This window comes from Stegastes partitus, unplaced genomic scaffold (genome assembly GCF_000690725.1).
Source record: "Stegastes partitus isolate 25-593 unplaced genomic scaffold, Stegastes_partitus-1.0.2 Scaffold593, whole genome shotgun sequence".
NCBI lineage: Eukaryota > Metazoa > Chordata > Actinopteri > Pomacentridae > Stegastes > Stegastes partitus.
The window spans coordinates 326196-345786 of NW_007578324.1; the positions used below are offsets into that span (position 1 = coordinate 326196).

General features: G+C 42.4%; 1 protein-coding gene across 1 annotated transcript; it reads left to right on the top strand.

The window, feature by feature from the left end:
* The first annotated feature begins 2181 nt into the window (after window positions 1-2181).
* Window positions 2182-18477, top strand: LOC103362686 (apolipoprotein B-100-like). The gene is made up of 27 exons (XM_008289117.1): window positions 2182-2198; window positions 2593-2669; window positions 2952-2996; window positions 4328-4440; window positions 4529-4662; window positions 4763-4910; window positions 5303-5455; window positions 6227-6351; window positions 6489-6571; window positions 6658-7108; window positions 7597-7711; window positions 7810-7956; window positions 8074-8285; window positions 8393-8612; window positions 8735-8908; window positions 8996-9199; window positions 9291-9458; window positions 9599-9804; window positions 9954-10124; window positions 10376-10506; window positions 10625-10826; window positions 10958-11130; window positions 11222-11397; window positions 11500-11615; window positions 11750-12123; window positions 12229-16925; window positions 17058-18477. The coding sequence occupies exons 1-27, from the start codon at window positions 2182-2184 to the stop codon at window positions 18174-18176; spliced, it is 9951 nt and encodes a 3316-aa protein (XP_008287339.1). The 3' UTR covers window positions 18177-18477.
* The last annotated feature ends 1114 nt before the right edge of the window (window positions 18478-19591 follow it).

Below are 19591 nucleotides of genomic sequence, written 5' to 3' on the forward strand. Positions count from 1 at the left end.
GATAAAGCCATCTTAAACAAATGTATCCATGCAAATAAGGTATTTCCAAAGAAGTTTAGGAGGAGAGATGGTATCGGTATCGGCAGATACTCAAAGTTGAAGTATCGGTATCGGAAATCAAAAAGAGGTATCAGTCCATCCCTAATTATTATTATTAATAATAATAATAAGAAGAAGAAGAATAACATTAATAAATATAAAAAATTAAATTAAAAATGTGGACGCCAGGTCCTAAGAGGTCAAAGTGCATTGGGTTTAACTTGGCATAACTAATACATTTACTGTCTAAAAGCCAATATTTGTATTCAACATATAGCACCCGCCTGTATCCGTCTCAAATGTTCCGATAAGTCCAACTTTTCATACAACACATTTTTATTTATTAATTTTTCTATTATGTTTGACAGCAAATGACAGTAGATCCCGTATACTGATTTAAATGTTTTCATCTCTCCTATTCTCTGTCTTCCCCCAATCGTCCTCCAGTGGCCCAGTAGATGTTGTACATCAGCACAATCATGGAGGTGAGCTGATTTTGCTGAGCGCTTTAAAACTAATGATGGGTCTGATTCCAACAGAACCGTCCACGCTCAGGCCAACGAGACACAATCTGTCAGAAACCCACTTATAGGGTTCATTTAGATAAAGTCTCTCTGATCTGACTGAATAAATCTCCTTTTTTATCCTCTATACATGTGGATTTGTTATAGGAGACTCCCAGTAGTTTTAGGGTTCGGGTTAGCTGCACTTTGACACCACGTGCAGCCTGAAACTTATGGATCTGGTGAGTTTTCAACATATTTGAACTTCAGCAGACGATCAGCTCCACAGACTGAACTTTGACTTGAGCTCAGACGGCCAGTAGAAGTGAAGATAATCATCTGAGGGACGTATCTGGGGGGTCCAGTGATGTTCTCTGTTTTAACGTCAAATACTGCTGCTGCATCAAACAGTGAAGAAAAGTCCAGGCCAGATTTGTAATTGTCCCACTTTCTGTGTATTAAAACAACCTTTAGCTACACCCGTCGGCTCCGGGGCCGATGAGACGTACGCTGCATACTGTAATCACTCGGTACAGTGCTGATGTTACTCTTGTGCAACGCCAGACAGTCTTCTTGTGTTTGATTAACTTATCTTGAGTTCACTTCTGTTGTAATCGCGATCACACAGCTCTAGCACACTTCTCTCAGGAGGTGAAAGGTCAGACAGGAACGTTAAGACTTCAGCGATGAATCTTCTTCTTTTTTTTTATGACAACAGATAAAGTTGTTTAGATGTAAATCATTTTCTAGAAGTTTTCAGTCAAAAATGCGTCGCTCACGGGACCGTAGCGTTAAATGTGCTGCGTTTGAAGGCGTTAAAGCTACCACATAGAAGATCCTGACACAGTTGTTAATTAGGTTTCAGTTGAAAAATAGCTTTTAAAGAAGAACTCCACCAGTTTCACAAATCAAAGTCAGTAATATGAAGACTTTTGTAGCTCCGAAGACATCTTAGGAAAACGAATTCAATGAATAAATGATGATTGGAGGTGAAGAGAAGTTTAAAAAACGTCTCAACGAGGGTGAGGCGTAGCGTAAGTTGTTCAGCGATGTGGGGAACAGAGGAGGCAAGAAAGGTGAATGTGTGGCATTAAACAGACTTTAAAACCATCTCTCATGTGTCACATAGTGTATATAATGTTCTGTAAATCAGTTTGATCAGGGACAACAGCTTGACATGTCACCCTGTCCCTCTCGGTCTGTATTAATGACACCTCTGCTTATTCAATTTACGATATGTTGTTTATGCACAATGCCTCTGATATCCTGTGGCCTGAACAGCTGTTAAACGCTCCAGAGTCATAAAAGGCCTCTGGCATGCTTTAATACGGGCGAACACGCACCGAGCAGCGGTACAGACGCAGCGGGTGACTCAGGTTTCGATTCTGCTTCAGATTATTTGTCAGTCGGGGGGCAAAGGTGACGTCTCTCAGAGGCCTTCGTATGTTTGTGGGATTTTATAAAGACGCCGTAGTGAAACCTCTGCGGTTAAAACAGTCAGTGAAGAGCTGCGTGGGGTTGTGTCTTTTCTGAAATCGTGAAACATTCAAACTATATCAGTCATTTGAAAACTACAGGTTTGAATTAGAAATATTCAACTGAAAAGCCCAGATTGTGAGCTTCCTGCCCTTTGAGCACGATGAACAAGCGATCAAAGTTAGTGATTGATGAAATATTAGCCTTTATACGGCATTAATCTGATTACAAAATGGTTTTTTTTTAGATACACTCTCATGATTTGGGGTGTTTTTTTCAACATTAAAGAGTCATATGTTTGTTTTCCGTCCTCCATTAATAACCTCGGCACAGTCCTCAAATGAGAAGGCAATAGTCATTCAGCATAATCGCGCTGACCACCCCCACCCAGTGCTGACAGACAAGTCTTTTTACCTTTGGCCTGCCACAAGGACTGCTCAGACTTTGGAACCAGGGCAACACATTTGCAGGTCCTGGTGATCGCATACGGTAAGACTGCAGGTCTATAAAAGCCGGAGAGCGAGAGCGCAAGAATTAGTCTTCACTGAAAGAGGAGGACTCTCCTTTACCCTAGGCTTCCACGAGCTCAGCCCATCATGTGGGGTGCTAAGCTCTGCCTTTTGCTGCTTGTGTGCACGTCCACACTAGCCCGTAAGTATTCTGCTTTTAAACCAACTGAAATGAGGATATAATTTTATTAATTTAATTTGATGGTGAAGAAAGTTTGAAGATTGTTTGTTTCTTACTATATTGAAATCTGCTAAGATGGACAGTTTTTTATTCATAACAAACTTGTGACTTGTGGTAAAATAAGCATTAATGTTTTTAAATTATTCTTGTGATTACTAACAGTTTAAATGTTGTATTTTTCTTCACTGGGTTTAAGAGCAGCTTGTAGATTTGTAAGCATTTTATTTTTTTCATCCTTTTCAGAGCAAGATGTTGGAGGTGTTGAGGAACAATCGCCTGTTTGCTTTTGTGAGTTTCTTTTGATATATATTGTTGTCACTGGTTCATAGATCACTGCAGATATTTTGGGTCATTCTATACAGAAGCAATCGAGTCAGCATCAGATGACTGTTTGGTACAATCATATATTTAATGAGGCCATGTTGGGTTACAGGCAACTTAAAATACATGGATGCACTGGAAAAAGTCTGCTCTTTTTTTTGACAGTTTTTAAACACAATATATATTTTTTAAATTTGTTAAAAAGCAGATCTCCGTTAAAATTATGGCGAAAAAGCACGTTACCCACTGAAAACAGGCCAAAACTGTAACGGGTGTCCACATCAAAAATCTGTATTTTTATAAACAGAATTGTGTTCTTTTACTACATTTGACAGTAAATTCTACTGTTTTTACTGTATTTAAATATGAAAAGTATTCTCTTACAACTATTTGCTATTAACTGAAAAATAATTACGTAAGATGAAAATAATAATTCTTTGACCAGATTTTCCCTGTTTTGTTAAATTGCAGATGATATCTGGTAAATTTACAGGCTGTCTGTAATTTTATTTTTTTTTTTAAAAAGACCAAAACTGTGAAATAAAACAAAATAAAATAATAATAATAAAATGTCAAAAAAAATCTGAATATTTACAGATGTTTACAGAATATTAATTATTATTTTTTTGTTTGTTTTTTGTTTTTTTTTCCAATGTGTAACTTACACAGTGTGTGAAAATATAGTTCTACTGTATTTAAATTTGCTAAAAAAAAAAAAATTAAAACCAAACAAACCTTTTTTAAAAACCATTCTGCCATTATTTTAAGAGTTTTTACTGTTTTTGAACATTAGAGTAATTCAGCATCTTTTAATATGTGTTTATCTGGCATTTGTTGTCAGATTTTCACTTTTTGTGGTTTGTTTGTTTTTCCCCCTAGATTATTTATTTATTTATTTACTTTTACCGTGTAGGTCAAAATTTTACACTTTTTATATTCACGTTGCATTTTCCAGCATGTTTGGGCCCTCAGAACTTTATAGATACAGACACGTTGGAGCTCCGTTTAAAACTGCAGCTCAATCAGTTTTACATCCACTCCAGGTGTCACAATCTAAAGCCAAAACCTTGTTCTTGTCCAGCACAATCTGGCTCCATTGAGTTGTTGTAGAAAAACAAACCCGGCTGACTCTGAGGGGGTCAGGCGGGACACGCTGATTGATTTTTCATAGAATGACCCAAATTTACAAAACAAACAAAGAAAAAGTCTTTTAACCCTGCCTGATGGTCTCACCTGTCGCATAAAACTTAAAAATGTGTATTAAACCTTAACATTATGATGCTATTGATGCTTTTCAGTGGCCAAGAGATACAAGAACTTCCGACGCTACGTGTACAACTACGACGCTGAGACCTTCAACGGTGTGAACGGAGCTACCGACGTCCAGAGCGGCCCCAAAGTCTCCTGCAAAGTACGTCCAACGGCCCCGATCGCAAAATTATCTTAATCTCCCATGACCCTGAATGTGAAACAGGACAAACGTTTAACCTCCTCCACAGGTTGAGATTGAAGTGCCCCAGACATGCAGCTTCATCCTCCGCACAACCGAGTGCTCTCTGAACGAGGTCGCCGTGGCCGACGGAGGAAACAGGCCCGCTGCCGGAACCGAGGCCTTCAAAGCTGCCATGGAGAAGTAAGTCAGCTCGTTATCTGGAAAGATTTTATTTAATCTGAGCTAATAAAAAGAGAAGGATGAGCTAAACGGCTGGTTGTAAATTTGTCCACGTCAACAGGAACCCGCTAAAGATCACAGTTGAAGGACAGACTGATGTCAGACTCTACCCAGAGGACGACGAGCCCGTCAACATCCTGAACATCAAGAGGGGAATCGTGTCTGCGCTGCTTGTGCCCGTGATGGAGGAAGAGAGGAACAAGGAAATGGTAGCTCCCCTGTTTGTTTGTCGCTTTGTTTACTCTTGTTTTTTTTTGTCCCAGTACCAACTAATTCAGAGAACTAGAGCTTAGTTCCATTTGTGGTGTCGAGTCATGAAGCGAAAAACAAGTTGCACAATGAGGAGATAAGCTGCCCCAGTCAGAGGTGATAAATAGGCTCGTGTAACATCACGTCCTCACAATGACAATCTTCAGCTGCAGGTCAGAGTCCGAGATAAGTTTATCTTGTTATTGGCATCACCTGCTTTCATAATAGGGGGGGTAATCTTTCAGGTTCATTGATTATCTGATTCCGGGAGATAAGTTATAGGACAGACAGCTGGTTCACGACTCCCCACATATGCAGCTTTGGTGCTGATGAAGCCTCTTGCTGTTTTCAGCCCACCGTGCACGGAGTCTGCTCCACCGACTTCACCGTCAACAACAGAGAGGACATCGCCACCGATGTGACCGTCAGCAGGGATCTGTCCAGGTGTGACTGGTTCACCGCCCGCAGGCAGGACACCAGCCCTCTGGCCCTCGTCTCCGGCCTGGTGAGCGCTCCGGCAACGACCTCCAGCTGTCAGACTGAAGCCAGAAGTCAAAACATGAGCACAAACACCTCAGTAGAAGAACATACGCCCTGATCAGAAAGCACCCGCTTTACTGCGGAAACTAAAAATCAAATGTCAAACACATATTTACTGTTTTCTGGCACTCTGCTTGTCCTCATCATCTACACTGTAAAAAACAAAGACACTGTTTTTACAACTTTTACTGTTATTTTGCAGATTTTCCCTGTTTTGTTAAATTNTCTGCTTGTCCTCATCATCTACACTGTAAAAAACAAAGACACTGTTTTTACAACTTTTACTGTTATTTTGCAGATTTTCCCTGTTTTGTTAAATTACAGATAATTACTAGTAAAATCACAGAATGTACATGTTAACCCTGAAAAAACAGGCTAAAAATTAGTAATTTTACAAACATTAATTTGTTCTTTTACAGCATTTGAATGTAAAGTTTATTTTTTATAGCACTGAAGCAGCAAAAAATCTATTTTTTAAAAGCAAAATGCTGCATATTAACAATTAAAAAACCTAAATTATTTTTCTGTGTAATTTCACTGAATTAAATTAGAAAAAAAGTATTAATCTACAATTTTAACTGTAAAAAAAAGTTGTTATTTTACAGATATTTTCACATTGTTTTCAAAGTTTTTACCATTGTTGGACATTACAGTCTAGGGAACCCGTTCTGCCGTATTTTTACCATTTATTTTTTTGACAGTATAATAAAACTACAATATCATCTTTGTCCTGCAGAACTTCCCTCTGTCCAAGCTGATCAGCAGCACTCAGACCTGCAGCTACAACTTTGACAACCAGAAGAAGCACATGACCAAAGGAACCTGCGAGGAGAAGCACATCTTCCTGCCCCTCTCCCACAAGTAAGAATAAAAACATCATTTGCGCTCCATGCGGGGACAGTTTTTGCTCATACAGAGAAACAGTTTGACTCTTGATTTGTTTGTGAGAACTATGCTGGATGTTTAACGCACACTTTGGAATTCTCTTCTGCCAAAAGGAGCGAATATGGAATTTCTGCTGTGGTGAAGCAGAAGGTGACTCTGATGGAGACCACCAAGATCAACGACAGAGTCTTTGACCGCAGTAAGTGTTTCGGAAAATGATGCAAATGTGTGCCAGACAGACTCCTACGGTTTTCTCATGGTTTCTGCTCTGCTTCTGCTCAGATGAGGACAACCTGAAGTTCTTGCCCATGGACGCTGTTGAGGACAAGTCCCCCGTGCAGACCAAGGATAACGTCATTGCCACCATCCAGAAGCTGAACGCTCTGTCTCAGACCACTGAGGGCGAGCATCGCGCCGGCCTCTTCAACAGTCTGGTGACCGAGCTCCGTGGGCTGAAGGCTGACATCCTGAACCCTGCAGCTGAGGAGATGACAGACATTTCCCTCCCCCTGGCCTTTCAAGCTCTGGCTCAGTGCGGCACCCCAGAATGCACCAGCGCCATGCTGAAGATCCTCAGGACCTTTGACAGCGCCGCTCTTGAGGTCGATGCCGTCGTCTACGCCCTGGGACTGCTGCCCCAGCCCTCCCGCCTGATGGTCAAAGACTTGCTGGAGATGGCTCAGTACAAGCAGAGCAAACCCATCATGTATGCCTTGAGCAATGCAGCCAGGAAGTAAGTGAAGATCATCTTTTTCAGCCACTTTAAAAAGCCACATCTTTTTGCTTCTGCCTCGTTTTTGCTGCAACATAAAGTCTTGCATCTCTATGAAATCATGACTAGAAGCAGAGGGTTAACCTTTTAAAATGCATATACCACTAAAACACCTAAAGCAATTCAAGATAAGACAAGTTAAAGTTACATCTTTATAAATTGAAGTATTGTGAGGTGTAGTCTATTAAATAAGTTTAACAAACCAATGAAAAATAATTTAAGCTACTAAAAATAAGATTTAATGGCCTAACTCAGAACATTTGTGAAAAATTAACAATCACATTTAGCCACATTTTGGAAAAGCAGAACCCTTCTGTTAGAATCTGGCTGTGTTTCTGAAAATCCAGTGATTCAATCATTTTTTTTACAGTTCAGTGCTCTGACATATGGTGTCATTTTGGTGGTTTCTGGTGTGAATTGGTGTCTGATCACTACTGTCTATCCTCTAGACTGTACAAGGCTGAGGGAGTCACCCCTGAGATCACTGCCGTCTACGAGTTCATGGCTTCCCTTGTGGGTGCTGACTGTGCTGGAGAGAAAGACATGACTTTCCTGGCCCTGAGGGTAAGAAACAAACACCTCTGATAACAAAATAATATCAATTTTTTTGAGGCAACCTCTAATTCTGTGCTTTTCCTGATCTTCGGTGCTGCTCCGTCCAGGTCATTGGAAACATGGGAGATGCGATGGAGGCTGCTGACCCTGCTATTAAGACCACCCTGCTGAAGTGCATGAGACAGCCTGCAACCACTCTGTCTGTGCAGCTGGCTGCCATCCAGGCCTTCAGGCGCATGTCTGTGACCGATGAGGTAACTAACATCCCCTTCCACATGATCATTATTCTGTGTTTCATAGTGTAGAGTTTCCCTTAATACAGTAGAGAAGTGTCACTATAACATCAAAGTCGCCTCTGTTTCTCTGTCCAGGTTCGTTCCAACCTGCAGAGAGTCTGCCAGTACCCCAAGGGTGCTGTGCAGAAGCGCCTGGCAGCTTACCTGATCCTGATGAGGAACCCCCAGGACAGCGACATTGAGATGGTGAAGAAACTGGTGAAACAGGAGCAGAACGCACAGGTCAAGGCCTTCGTGACCTCCCACATCAACAACATCATTACCTCTACTGATTCTGAGACCCAAAAGTAAGAATGAAACTTTTCACATCTTTATTTCATGGAAGTTCTGTCCTGATTCAAGGACACATCTTTTACATTCAGCTGATTTTCCTCCTCTTTACCCTTTGCCTCAGGCTCGGTGAGAAAATCATGGACGCCCTGCAGGACACTGATGTCGAAACACACAACGACTACACCACAATGTCTCGCAACTACAAACTGGGCATGGCTCTTGAGAGCATGCAGGCCGACGTTCAGGGCAACCTCATTTTTGATCCCAGCAGCCAGCTGCCGAGGGAGGCTCTGCTGGAAACCACCCTGAAAGTCTTTGGATACAGCATGGATATCTGGGAGGTATGTGACACTGCGGGTCATGAAAATCAGTCACTTCTTGTCATGATAATTGCAGTTTTACACTGACTAGGAACACAAGCAAAGATATTTCTATCAATAAACGAAACTCTCTCTGGCTTCAGGTCGGCATGGAAGGAAAGGGCTTTGAGCCAACCATTGAGGCTTTGTTTGGAAAGAATGGCTTCTTCCCCGACACTGTGTCCAAGTCCCTGTACTGGGCTGAAGACAAGATGTCACCACAGATCAGAGAAGTTCTGGAGAAATGGATTGCCCCCCTGAAGTCAGAAGGACAGAAGGTGAGTCTTGTGTGTGATTATTTCTGTTGAACACTCTCAGCCTGAGCGACTTCCACAAACTCATGAACGATGGCGCTCTTTCCGAAGGTTCCCGAAAATCTTGTGAGGGAAGTTGTTCGCAACTTCAACAAGCTGATTAAAGATCTGCAGAGCCAGGAGTCCCCAGAGGCCATGGCCTACCTGAGGCTCATGGGAGCTGAGCTTGGCTTCATCAAGAGCACCGACCTGAAGTTCATGGCTGACAACGCCGTCATGTATACTGACATCCTCATGAGGATCCTCCCCACCAAGGTACCGTTCTGTAGTCCAGTTATCCAATAATAAAAACATTTCTTCCTTACCACAGCGAGAGAGTATTAAATTTGTTGATTCTTTCCAACAGTTCATGGCTAACCTGATTTCACGCACTGACAATGAGATGTTCGCCCATTACATCTTCATGGACAACAAATTCGTCATGCCAACAGCAACTGGCTTCCCTCTGACCTTTGCTATGTCTGGAACCTTCACTCCTGGTGCAAAGGGAGGCCTGCGCTTTGCTTCAAACATGGTAAATTTAAATTAAAAAAACAAAAACCTAATGTTGTTTCAGTGAATTGTGCTGTTTTAATGATTTGATTCCTGTCAGATTTGATAATCTGACATTGTAGTGCTAGTTTTGAAGTTCATGTGATCTGTTTTTATCCACAGAAGGAGCTGGTGTTCATGCCCTCTGCCGCAGTGATGTTCAGGACACAGATGGGAGTCCAGATCCCTGAATTTGTTGCCTCTGGAGTTCAGATGGACACCAACCTTTACCATGAGAGCGCTCTCAATGCCAGGATCACCATGGAGGAGAACCAGATCAAACTTTCCATCCCTGCTCCTCAGGGCAAAACCAAGTTTTTGAGAATCAGGTAATAATATAAAAGACATTTAGATTTTGTACTGAATAGATCAAACATTAAGGCTATTATTGGTGTTATATTGTTTTGATCTTGTTCTTGTATACAGCGTGTTCAACAAAGTTCCAACAAACTGATTTTTCTTTTCTTTTTTGAAATAGCAATACCGTGGCGATTGTTGGTGGTGGAAAGGCCATGCTGATCCCACACACCCAGAATGAAGAAAACTGCAGCCCTCTCTTCACTGGAGTCAAATACTGCACCAGAATCCTGAGCGTTGACAACGGCTACAAGTCTGATGCCCCTTACATGCCCCTGACTGGAGAGACTCAGTAAGTTTTAATGCTCTGTGTTTATTTTGTCAGTATGATATCGCTCAGAAAGATGCTTGAAATCATAAGGAAATGTCAGTAATAGAGCGTGTTTGCGTATGTAATGTAGAATTTTGGAGTTTGACAGTTGGTTGGAATAAGTGGTGAAAAGCAGTTGGGAAGTAGAAAGGTTAGATATGATTGGCCACAAGAGCCCCACCGCCACAGTGAAGTATCATGGAAGATTTCTAAGTGACTTCATTTCAACACAGGCTTGCTGTGGACATCGAGCCTACAAAGGAAGTCACTGAGTACACCGCCACCATCGCCTATGAGCTCCTCAGTGAAGGAAAGGATGGTCGCCAGAAGGTTGATTCTCTGAAAATGATCCTGAAGGCTGAAGGTATGAGCGCTACATTTGAACCTGTTTTTACATGAGCTACTACCTTCTGTTTCATCTGTGGAGGAAGCTGCATGGATCAGTAGTAAACCTATACTTTATTCTAACCCTGCGACTTTAGGTGATAGACCTACTGAGGCTACAGCCACCATGAAGTACAACAGGAACAAGAACGTCTTCACCACTCAGATCGAGATTCCTGACTTTGATGTTGAGGCCGGAGTTAAGATTGGCATGAGCGACAGCAGTGCCAAAGGCAAATCCATGATCTTCGAGATCTCCAACAAGAAAGTGCCCCAGCTCACTCTGATTGGCCGTGCCAAGTGAGTAAACCCAGTACTATCGCTTGGCACACTTGTATCTTAAAACTAGGTGCTATAAGCTTATTACCTCCACATTTAACAATCTTAACGTTTTCATATACAGGCAATGACAGTTTTCTTCTTAATCACAGGCTTCAGGCCATGACTGATGGCATGCTGCAGGTTCAGCTGTTAGTCCCATCTCTCAGGACCGATGCCACCATCACTGCTGCTCTGAACAAAGCTCAGGGACTCACCATGGAGCTCAAGAGCGACGTCAAGCTCCCAGATATTACTTCCATTCAGGCAGTCACCTTGAAATTTGGTAAATGAGTTCAAACATTGATTAATTCAGGCATTTGTCCAAACACGTCTCTCAAATGTAAAAGTTAAATGTTAAATCTTTTGTGTCTCAGACGATGAACAGGCCGAGGTTCAGCTGACTTCCAACATGGATGCTGATATGAAGGTTACAATGCATTACACTGAAGCCCTGAAGGTCTGGCTCAGGCAGCTTGCAGAGGATGTTATGGACCAGAGGGTTGTCAAGACTGACATGAAACTTCGCCACATCCTCAACAAGGGAGTTGAGGTGAGAAGAAAATAATAACTGCAACTATTTTAGCTGACACCTTAGTTCTTGTTTGGGTTTTTCCAGAATAAATCATGAGAAATGTGGTGTTTTGTTTTTTAGGCAAGTAACATCTGGATGGACAAGATCTCTGCTGATGTCCCCTATGTTGAGAATCTGAGGAACAGTTTAGCAAAGGTGGAAATGCCATCTGTGCCCGAAAGCCTTTTCATGAACCTGTAAGTGTAAACACTCATTTGAATTAGCATCTACAAAAACATTCTGCTTTATCCCAAGTAAATCAGTACCACATTTAGCCTGTGTTAAACTGTATGCTATAAGTTTAACAAGTGTTGTGTTGTCATTTCACCAGTGAAAGCACATTCAAGTACAAGTTCAACAAGGACCGCCTGACAATCACCATCCCTCTGCCTTATGGAGGCAAATCATCTGAGGAGCTCAGGATTCCTCCAATGATCACCTCCCCAGAAATTTCCATGCCTCAGCTGGGTATGGAGTTGGCTTCACAGGAGATCAGAATCCCAACTTTTACCATCCCATCTGAATATGATGTGACCCTGCCTCTGATGGGAATGATGGAAGTTACTGCCAAGTTCGACAGCAACTATTACAATTGGGAGGCAACTGTGTCTGCTGGTAACAACACCGTAGATTCTCCTAACTACTTGGCCAAGTTCAACATCATGACTGACAGTCCATTTAAAATCCTCATCTTCACAGCTGAGGGTAATTTAATTTATATTCTTTAAGAATTACACAATCGTTATTTAACATAAAGGAAAGCATAAAGTTGATACTCATGATTATTCTCTTGGTTTGTTTCTTTTAAAGGAGCCTCTAAAGTCACTGACACAGTAGACGAAACTATGGAGTTCTCCATTGATGGTTCCCTGAAACACATGCTCATCAACACAGGTTTTAATGTGCTGGAGACCATTGCTGTCACAGACAGTGTGCTCGCAACAGGGCGGTACAGCATTAAGGCTGATTCCCCTATGGGCCTGGACACTTCCCTAACCATCACCACCCAGTTCACCCTAGACTCAAACATGCTCTTTGGAGACCTTAACACAGATGGAAGTGTGACTGTTGGACCCATGACTGCTAGCACCACCTATCTTCACACCTTCTCTGTTGAGCCCGCGAAGAAAGAAGCAAAAATGGAGAGCACACTGAGAGTAAACTCTGAAATCCTGAAGATTGCAAACAAGATGAAGGCATCTTATGGAGATGAGGGCGTTCTGTTTGAGTATAACACCAACATGAACAGCAACCCCATCAAGCACACCACTAAAATAGGCCTCAAATACAAGGATGTCAAGCTTACCATCCAGTCTGACTCTGTGACCAAGGCTGATGAGAGAATGCTTCGTAGCCAGATGGAGTTCTCTGCCTTTGAAGGCCAGGCCAGCCTCAGGATTGAAAATCAAGCTGATGATACAGAGAACCGTGCCTACTCCATGCTCACTGGGTCCCTGAGCCCCTCTGGTCTGGAGATCAATGCAGATGCCTCCTTGAACATCTTCAAAAGCCTTGCCTCTCACAAAGCAACCTTGGCACTGAACACAAATGGCCTGACCACCAGCTGCACAACAACTGCCCAGTACAGCCCGCTGACATTTGAGAATGTTTTCCACGGTGGAGTTGACCAGTCTGGTGCTACCATGTCTCTTACAACAAAGGGAGCCATTAAGGAGAACAAAGCTGAGCTCAGTGTTGAGGGAAAGCTTGCAACCACCGAAGTGTATCTCAACAGCATCTTGAAGGGTAACCTCTTCGACATCAACGGCAGGAACCTAGTGAACCTCAGAATGAACGAAGATGGCTTGGTCCTCTCTAACAACATGGTTGGCTCTTTCAGAGAGATGAGGACCGAAAATACCCATTCTCTGTCACTTAGACTGAGGTCTTTCAATCTTCACTCCAAGACTGATAACACCATTGATGAAAGAAACTCCTACATGCATGAGATCACAGTCAACATGGAGCGCTTTACCGCCTCTGTTAATGTAAAGAATGACCTGAAGATGATGGCAATTAAATTTTTGAATGATGCCCAGTTCAAGGCAGAGCCCTACAACATGGAGCTGACTGGAACAGTGATGGGAGCCGTCTTCGAGGAAGAACTGAAGCACACTTATGAAATCAAGTTTGTTGACATGGTCCTGTCCACAAAATGCAATACCGATGGTAAACTCCTGGGATCTCACATTAGACATGCAACTGAAATGGAAGTTGCTGGTCTGACCATGAAGTTGAACAACATGGCTAACATCAATTCAAAATCTCTGCTTCTGGAAAGCACAGTCAAAACTGTGGCTGCACCCTTTAAGCTGGACATTGATGCCATTTTCAACTCAGAAGGTGAATCATATCTGTATGGCCACCACAACGGCGCACTGTACAGCAAGTTCCTCCTGAAAGCAAAACCCATGCTGTTCACGCAGTCATTTGAGTACAGAGCTTCAACCACACATGAGCTGGAAGGCAGGCCCACTGTCAAGACCAGTATGGACAACAAGTTCAACAGCATGCTGAGCTTCGAAGAGCAGAGTGTCACATTGAAGATGCTGTCTAAACTAAATGAGCATACCTTTGATCAGGAAATGAAGGCCTACAACAATAAAGACATAATGGGTATTGAAATGGTAGGAGAAGTCTCAACTCCCCTGTTCAGCGATGCCAGTCAAGATTACTCCATCTCTGGCTTTGTGAAGTACGACAAGAACGGTGACAGTCACTTCATTCAGATCCCCTTCATCGAGTATCTGCCTGAAGTCATTGAGAACATGAAGACCACTATGATGAAGCTGATGGACAACAGCATTGAAATGCTGAAAGACATCAACACCAGGTATGAGATCAGTGCCAAGTTCCAGAACAAAGTCACAGAACTGAAGGAGGTCATTGACAACTTTGACTTCAACCTCTTTCTCCAAGACCTGAGAAAGTTTGTCAGCTCAATTGAAAACTACATGATCAACCTGACAGCCAGGTTCCCAACTGACAAAGTCATGAATGTGCTGAAATCTATCAAGGACACCATTATGGCTTGGATCAAGAAATACAACATTTCTAACAAGTTCAATGTTATCTATACCAAAATGGAGGAGATCCTCTCCAGCTATGAGGTTGAGAAAATGATCGGAGTCATCATGGATGAGATTGTGAAAATTATGAAGCAGTATCAAGTGAGGGAGAAGATCCAATATGTGTTTAATGCTCTTAAGTCAACTGACATGCAGCCTTTGCTGAACAAAGTTAAGGTACCTCTTCAGGAGCTTATGAATGAACTATATTCCTTTGACTTCAAACAGCTGATTGATGACATGACCGACTATTTCATGAGAATGATCCAGAACATCAGATCTTTTGACTACGACACATTCACTATGGAGCTGAAAGAAAAGGTGGTAGAATTGAGCAAGATTCCCTGCTTCGGAAAACTCTATGGTGAGTTCAGAGTTGCCTCCCCTCATTACAATCTCAGGACCACCGCTGACCTGGAGAACACCACAACTACATCAGCCACACCAGAGTTCAAAATTAACCTCAACTCACAGGCGACATCTACTTTGAAAGTCCTTGATTTCACTGTGGATGCCGGCGTACATTTCGCTGCACCCAAGATGAGTCGTTTGTCCATCACTGAGAACATCAAGGTCGATCAGTCAAGCTTTTCACTTGACCACAAGGGAACCATGACTCTCTATGGCCTGTCAGGTCAAGCTTCTGCTGAAACTACTGCAAAGGCCACAACTGAGCTCTACGTTGCAGAGCTGATCAACAATGCTTTCTTCGCCATGGAAAATGGAGTTTCTGCCACAGTGGAGACAAGCTACAAACACGACCTCAACATGCCAGCCCTCAACACCTTCAGTGATGCAAAGATGACTCAAAAGACGGTTTTCCAGCTTGAAGACGGCTCTGCACGTCTGACCTTCAATAACATGGCAAATGAGAAATTTGCAATCCAGGACTTCTCAGATGAGCTAACCCACAATAGTGACATGGCAGTGGTCATGGATCTCCATACATCCCAGGTGACCTTCAATGCAGAAACACGTGGCAACCAATTTAAACTGAATCAACATGTTGACACTGATGTTTGCATTTTCCGCCATGTAATTATTAATGCCAAGGCTGAGACAGAAACACCTTTCATGAAGGGCAGTGTTGCAGAGGTCAAGCTTCAGGCTAAGGTTGAAGACATGAAATTTGATTTCACTGCCTCTCACAATGCAGAGTTAGTTGGTCCAGTTGAGGGAACCCTCGCAAACTCCGCTGTCGCCATGGTCACACCTAAGGAGCTTGCATTTGAAACCAAGAACAAGGGAAATGCCAAAGTTGCCCTTCCATTCAAGCTGTCTGGAAAGATGGACCTCCAGAATGACATCGCTTTTACCCTGAACTCCGAAGCGCAGCAAGCTAGCTGGACAGGTCTGGCTAGATTCAACCAGTACAAATACTCCCACTACTTCACAATGGACAACGGTGAGACAGAAATCAATGTATATTCCCAGATCAGCGGAGAGGCAAACCTTGACATGCTGAAGGAGCCCATCACCATTCCTGAAATCACTGTGCCACTTGTTGGTATGAAGACACCAAGAGTGGAAGACTTCTCCCTGTGGGAAGACACCGGCCTGGGCTACATCCTGACCACACCTCAGCAGACATTTGACATGAACACCAAGCTGAAGTACGCTAAGAACCCCGAGATGATCACCATTAACATTAATATGGAACCAGTCATCAGTGCCATTAATACCAACATGAAGGCAGTGCACAAGAAAGTGCTCATCGGCAAGGACAAGGCAGCTGCCATCCTCGCTTCATCTTATGACAAGGCAAAGGCAGAGTATGAAAAATACAGCGTTGAATTGCCTAAAACCATTACAGTCCCTGCCTATAAAGTTCCAGTGATGAATATCGAGATGTCTACATTCACAGTTCCCCTGCCTGACTTCACCCTGATCACAATGCCTGCTCTGCATGTTCCATCTGCCCTCAGCAAGCTGACCCTTCCAAAAATCACTCTTCCCAAAATTCAGAGCATCAAGATCCCAGTAATGGGTGATCTGACCTATGAGTTCTCCATGAAAACCGCAATGATCACACTCAAAACTGACGCCAGCATCCTCAACCAGGACAGCATCAGCGTCAAACTGGATGCTTCCTCAACCTCTGAATTTGACATTCTGACTGGAAGGATTGAGGGCAGCACCAACGTGAACACTGTGGATGGATTTAAAATGGCCTCTGTCCTTGCTGTAAAGCATTCGATGCTAGAGGGAAACCACGACAGCACCATCTTCGTAAACACTGACAGCGTCGAGACCTCCATCACCAATTCAGCAAAGGTCAATCTACCCGAAATGACCATGGAAATCTACCAGGAGATCACTGGAAATCCCGCAGAAGGCCTTGTTGTCTCCATGTCCACTCCATCTGCAGGACACATTGCAGTTCAGATGCAGGCTAAGAGGCCAGCACAAGTGAAAGCAAGACTCTATGGTCGCTACCCGGTAAGAGAACATTTGATTACTAACTTATTTTTTCATAATGGCAGTTTTCTAATTTCAGTGTGAATGGTGTTTGTTTGTTTGTTTGTTTTTTAAAAATATAATTAATCTTTTTCTGTTTACTTTTCTCAACAGTCTGAGCCAACAACAGACATTGACATCATGGCCCTGAAGATGTCTGTGATGAACTCCGAGAAGCTGAACCTTCAGACAACCTGGAATATGGAGATGCCATACGAGATGATGCTGACAATGAAAAATCAGGTGCCCAAAGTCATGGAAATGGTGTCTGATCCTGCTGCTAGAGCATACAGAAAAATCAACAGGGAAGTTAGGGGTCTTGGGGTTTACGTTGATCAGGCTAGAAAGCACAGTAAAGTGATGTTCAGGAGGGCTGCTGACAACCTTGAAGCAGTAGATCTGTCTAATATCATGACCACTGTCACTGATAAGGCCGTTGTGATCCTCAGAGCATACCAAAAGAAAGTTGAAATCGTTCTTGATGCTGTTGTTAAATTCCTGAGAGAGACCAGGTTCCAGATCCCCGGCTTCCAGCAGAGGCTGTCTGGCCTTGAGATCTATCAGAAATTCAGTGCTTTTGTTGCTGATGTATCTGAAGAGGCAGTTGAGAAGATTCCACAGTACTTTACCTCCATGTTCGCAGCAGCTCTTGATTCTTTCCAGTCCATTGAATTCACCCTTCCTGGCTCCACTTACATTGTCAGTGGACAAGAGATTCTTGATGACTTGTCAGTGGCTTTGAGGAAACTCCAGAACCAGGTGATTGTTGCAGTGAGGAAAATTGGAAACATCCAGCTGGAGGATATCATTAGCAAATTCTCAGCTCTCACACAGTTTGTCACTGAACAAAGTGAGAAGTTTCTCCAAACTGTAAAATCTCTGAATGTAGAGAGGCTCTCCACCTTTGTGACTGACGTATACAACGATGCCGTTAACTCTCCTGCCCTGGCTGATGTTCTGAAGCAGGTTGAAGAGGCCCGCAGAATTGTTATGGAATATCTTAGAGCTGTGAAAGCTAAACTCCAGAACATTGTGGCTGACATGTCCACCGAACAGCTTGTTGCAGATATCCAGTCCTGGATTGACTCACTGGTAAAACGCATTAACGCCTTCCACAACAATGTCATCAGGAGCCTGAAGGAAAAAAGCCAAGTTGTTGAACCATATGTGAGAGTCAGTGACAGACAAGTGGAGGTTGACATCCCTTTACCGTTTGTTGCCAAATTCAACTAAGTGACTGTAGCTACCAAAAAATAGTATTTGAACAGTGTTTGTATTAACTTTCTCTGTTTTGTAACCAACAAGATGATAGGAAATCTATTATCATTACGAAAAAAAACAAAAATGCAACTGTAAGCTAACAAGGACATCTGTACATGTCTCTCTACTGTTTTTCAAATTGTTAATTTTGTTTGTTGTTTCATAGTAGACTCTCCGTTGTTCTGGTCCTACTGTGCTCCCTTTGTGTCTTGTACTATTTAAAAAGAAAAAAACAACCTATGTGGGCATCAATAAATACAGTTTGTACTGCATACATCTGTCTCTGTGCATTTCAATCTTAAGCTTTAACCGTCTAAAAACCTAAATTTTGGGCTTTACTGTAGAAATAAGTGTCCGCTAATAATATGATGTCTACAACACTGAACCTCCCAAGAGGTGTGTCACGACTTTTGTAAAGAATTACAGTTTAAATCACAGCTGCTTCCCTAAAACTCACAACAAATGACAATGTGTCTCCTGTTACTCATTTAAACCGTGCTGAACAGCGTCTACAAAGCGCCCCTCCCATATGCCCATTAGTCATTTGTATTCTTGGGTCTATATTTAGATGAGACACAAATAGTTTCTGTTCGACACACACACACAAGCTTTCTTATCATAAAACAATGAGAATGAGTGCGGGTACGGCGTCAGTTTGACAGCTGTTAACAATAGTAAAAAGGATAGCCCTCATTTTGGAACATGTGACTTGTTTTCTTTTTCCAGTGAAAGCTATTGTCTATGTGTCATCATAAGTAGTGATGGAATGAGTATACAGATCCTTAACTCCACCGAAGCAGCAATACAACAGAATGAAGCAACTCCAGCTTTTTCAACCTTAGGTCAAAGTTTGAAAACATTCTCAGCAAAGCGTAGAAAAACTAAACACTTGTAAAACAGGATTTGGCCCATGTGGCAGTTAAATTATTATTGTACACTGTGTAGCCTGTTGCTGGGGTACAATTATGAATTAATCACAGCTTGAGCATTTTGTTTTCTGTGTCGATACCAGCCAGGGTGGAGCTGTTTTGAAATGCACTGCTCGAAAAAGTTACGGGAACACTTAATCATCACAGTACAACATCAATTCAGCTAAACTTCTGGGACATCGATGTGTCCACTTAGGCAGCTTGAGTGATTGTTTGTCCCCCTCAGTGGGTGAATCATTCTGTTTTCCACTGTCCAATCATTAATATACACTGTGGACTTCATTGAGAACAAAATAGCTAAATTAAATCATGAAGTTTCATACTCAAGTAAATGTTCCACTTCCTAAGCTGAATGACTATATTAAAGTTACGGGTAAATATATCTAATCTATCTATAAACACGTGCAAAATATACCACCCAAGTTCAAATGTTTGTCAGTGAATATATATTCCTTCTTT